The sequence below is a fragment of the Limulus polyphemus genome, unplaced genomic scaffold (genome assembly GCF_000517525.1).
Source record: "Limulus polyphemus unplaced genomic scaffold, Limulus_polyphemus-2.1.2 Scaffold5162, whole genome shotgun sequence".
NCBI classification, from domain to species: domain Eukaryota; kingdom Metazoa; phylum Arthropoda; class Merostomata; order Xiphosura; family Limulidae; genus Limulus; species Limulus polyphemus.
The window spans coordinates 73,856-78,472 of record NW_013670772.1 but is presented as its reverse complement, the minus strand read 5'-3'; the positions used below and the strand labels follow the sequence as shown (position 1 = coordinate 78,472).

The following is a 4,617-nucleotide window of genomic DNA, read 5'->3' as shown; positions in this document are numbered from 1 at the left end:
TACTGATGTTAACATATAATCCTGATGTCAACATAGTGTTACTGATGTTAACATATAATCCTGATATCAACATAGTGTTACTGATGTCAACATATAATCCTGATATCAACATAGTGTTACTGATGTCAACATATAATCCTGATATCAACATAGTGTTACTGATGTCAACATATAATCCTGATATCTACATAGTGTTACTGATGTCAACATATAACTCCTGATGTCAGCATAGTGTTACTGATGTCAACATATAATCCTGATGTCAACATAGTGTTACTGATGTCAACATATAATCCTGATGTCAACATAGTGTTACTGATGTCAACATATAGAAAAAAGCGAATGAAACGGCACAATAAATGTGATGTAATTCAAGGTTTGAAAACGTGCAATATAAAGTAAATAAAACACTTTTCCACATTCGTAAGTAGGTTTTATATGAAATGTGAAAATATGACGTCATACTGTTATTACATTACACCACGCGTTAACTTACTTTATGGATTCAGTACGGTATAAACTGGACGGAAAATAGACACACATAGTAAAAGGTTAAAAACTATGAAAAGCTAAACGATGTTCGTACATGACAAGCAAAATGACTATTGCCACTTTGAGTGACCATAGCACGAGGAATTTTCATTGGCACTTTATGGATTCTTTTTAAAGCAGCGTTTCTCAAACTTTTGTTATCCACGCCCCCCTCTTAAATAAATATGGTTTCTTACGTCTCCCTTTTTTAAACGAATGAAATAATGAGCTAAGTAACGAAATGTAACACACATTAAATTAATAAAAATATATTAAAAAATATGTTAATTTTCCACAAGTGCACTATTGACTCTACTCTAATCGATCGCCCAATAGATAATATACTTTCCCAAAGTGAGCTGACTTATATTTCAAAAAAAAATGTGTGACGTTGAAATCAAAGTCTAATATCACAGAAAGTTTTAAAAAATCGTTTTAAGTTTGATGCTACTCTGTTGCCTACTGTTAAAAAACATTAACAACTGGTAAACCGAAGACTTAATGAAATTAAATCTTAACTTGAAGATAAAAATTTTCTATCTGTCTTCAAGAAGTGTAGCTTTCTTGGAATGCAATTTATCTACTTTTTTTTTTTCATCCTGCTTATTCTACTTTTCACGTCTGTAGAGGGCGCTAAAGTTACCATAAATGTGAGTCTGTCATCTCCCTCAACCTGTGTATTTCGATTATCCGTACGTCTATGTAAGGAAACTGACGGTCCAACTAGATCATGTGTATCATTTATTGAGCAAACCAAAACTGCAAAACTACAACACGAAATAATATAATATCAAAATTGAAGGAGAACTAAAACGTGTGGAGAAAGTCTGCAAAGGCAAAGCAGCGTAATGAACTTTCGTATTAGAGCACTCTACTTAAAACCGAATTAACACGTCAATCTGGAAAAATGACACCCTCTATTAACGAAACACGACAGATGCACTGAATTTTGTTCTTTACTTTGAAGGTAAATTATAACGAATATTTGTTTGTTTGTTTGTTAGGAATTTAGCGCAAAGTTACACGAGGGCTATCTGCGCTAGCCGTCCCTAATTTAGCAGTGTAAGACTAGAGTGAAGGCAGCTAGTCATCACCACTCACCGCCAACTCTTGGGCTACTATTTTACAAACGAATAGTGGGATTGACCGTCACATTATAACGCCCCCATGGCTGAAAGGGCGAGCATGTTTGGTGTGATAGGGATTCGAACCCGCGACCCGCAGATTGGGAGTCGAGCGCCCTAACCACCTGGCCATGTCGGGCCACTATAAAGAACTCGGCTATTAACAAGAGCCAATCAAACTTCACAAAAACCAATCAGTAAGCCATGTCGGGCCACTATAAAGAACTCGGCTATTAACAAGAGCCAATCAAACTTCACAAAAACCAATCAGTAAGCCATGTCGGGCCACTATAAAGAACTCTGCTATTAACAAGAACCAATCAAACTTAACAAAACCCAATCAGCAAGCCGTGCCGGGCCATTATAAAGAACTCGGCTATTAACAAGAGCCAATCAAACTTCACAAAACCCAATCAGTAAGCCGTGCCGGGCCATTATAAAGAACTCTGCTATTAACAAGAACCAATCAAACTTAACAAAACCCAATCAGCAAGCCGTGCCGGGCCACTATAAAGAACTCTGCTATTAACAAGAACCAATCAAACTTCACAAAACCCAATCAACAAATATTCTTTTTCTTTCCGTTGTCTTTTTAGCACTATCTATTCACACACACACGAACAAGTAGAGGCTTAACAAGTGATTTAATATAAGCTAATCAAATAAATGCTTCAAAAATACTTGAATGTTAAATAAATACATTTTCATTTTCATTCGGGTTGTAATTAGTACACACATTTAACTCACTTTAATTCCGTAAGTAGATTCTTCGTACAAGATTGAGACGTAGGTCCAGTTGAGGATCTTAACTATTTTGACCATCGCCTGAGCTTGGTTAGTATCTGATGGTACAGTTCGAAGGAAGTATTCGAATCTCTGCTTGTTGCTCAGTTCCGGACTTGTGGAGAAGAAACTCACCTGCAGATATAATTTACATCATTATCATGGTATTTGGTAGAAGCTCAACACATGCTATACTTTAAATGTAGTTCTCTAGCATTATTTACCGGTAGCTCAAATACTCCCACCCACTTGAAGTACATAACGGGTACTATAAACCGGAAGTACTTTATTGTGATATTATATTCCGGAAGTACATAATAAGTACTATATTCCAGAAGTACTTTATTGTGATATTATATTCCGGAAGTACGTAATAAGTACTATATGCCAGAAGTACGTAATAGGTACTATATACCGGAAGTACTTTATTGTGATACTATATTCCGGAAGTACTTTATTGTGATACTATATTCCGGAAGTACATAATAGGTACTATATGCCGGAAGTACGTAATAGATGTGTATGTTGGAAGTAAGTAATGGATACTATAAGCCGAAAGTACGTTATTCTGGTGGTATATATATCGATGGCTTAAACACTTTGATATTTAAGCAAGTATCTTATTACTATTGACCGTAAATAAATTACTCTGACGTAACGGACCTGGCATGACCTAGTGGTTAGTGCCCTCGACTCGCAATCTCTAGGTTGCTGGTTCGAATCCCGGCGCCGAACATACTCGCCCGTTCAATTCGTGGTGAAGTTAAATAATACAATGACCAATCCCACTAGTCATTGGTGAAGGATAAGCCAAAAGTTCGCGGCAAGTGCTGCCGGCCGGTTATCTTCTCTATCGTCGGCAGTCTTAGTAGCTTTGCTATGAACAAAAACTAATGCAATGTATCTAGGGGATTCATCATACCCGTTTATAGGTCCCACGGTGTGACAGCAGTAAGTTTACAGACTTACAACACTAAAATTCGGGGCTCGACTCCCCACGTTAGACACAACAGATAGTCCAATATGGCTTTTCTTTAAAACAAACAAACAAACCTGTTTACAGCAGCTGAACTTAAATATTTGTAGCTTAATACAAAATGGTGTTTTTGTTATTTTAGCGTAAAACTACACAAACTACATCTGATTCGTGATACTGTATAATATTATTATAAATAACCTGTACATCTGAACCGTGATACTGTATAATGTTATTATAAATTTAAGATAAGTTGACACACACTTAATTTACAATAAGTTCGCATACTTGATTCACGATGGGTTTATACACTTGATTTACGGTAAGTTCACACATATATACGTGATTCACGATGGGTTCACACACTTGATTTACGGTAAGTTCACACACACATACTTGATTCACGATGGGTTCACACACTTGATTTACGATAAGTTCACACACACATACTTGATTCACGATGGGTTCACACTTGATTTACGGTAAGTTCACACACACATACTTGATTCACGATGGGTTCACACACTTGATTTACGGTAAGTTCACACACACATACTTTATTCACGATGGGTTCACACACTTGATTTACGGTAAGTTCACACACACATACGTGATTCACGATGGGTTCACACACTTGATTTACGGTAAGTTCACACACACATACTTGATTCACGATGGGTTCACACACTTGATTTACGGTAAGTTCACACACACATACGTGATTCACGATGGGTTCACACACTTGATTTACGGTAAGTTCACACACACATACTTGATTCACGATGGGTTCACACACATACTTGATTCACGATGGGTTCACACACTTGATTTACGGTACATATACATGATTCACGGTGGGTTCACACACACACACAATTCACGATAGGTTCACACACATGATTCACACAGCCTTGAACGTGCTAACCATTTAAGTAGTAACAAAGTTCTTTTTAACTGTGTTGAGAATAAGAAACTTTATATAAACTTGAGAAACTATTATTTGGTCGTTAAATATACATATGAAACTTACAAAGTTTGATGCTTAAGTCTACTCTAACAAGAAACATTTGTTTTTCAAGTTTCTTCTCCGAAGTTTAAAGATAGTTTTCGTCACCGTGTGAAGGACAACACTATAAGAATTCCATAACATTCAGTTTCGTACAAGTAAAGTAAATTCTAATTCGATGACGAGGAACCCACTTT

The 4,617-nt window shown here is 36.5% G+C and overlaps 1 protein-coding gene across 1 annotated transcript in view; it reads right to left on the bottom strand.

Annotated features, from left to right (window-relative positions):
* Positions 1-2,393: 2,393 nt before the first annotated feature.
* The window catches only part of LOC111089066 (metabotropic glutamate receptor 2-like), a 39,118-nt gene continuing 36,894 nt past the window's right edge, over positions 2,394-4,617 (bottom strand). The window contains exon 3 of the mRNA XM_022400813.1: positions 2,394-2,573. Within this exon, the coding sequence (XP_022256521.1) occupies positions 2,394-2,573 (180 nt within the window). The remainder of the gene's footprint in view (positions 2,574-4,617) is intronic.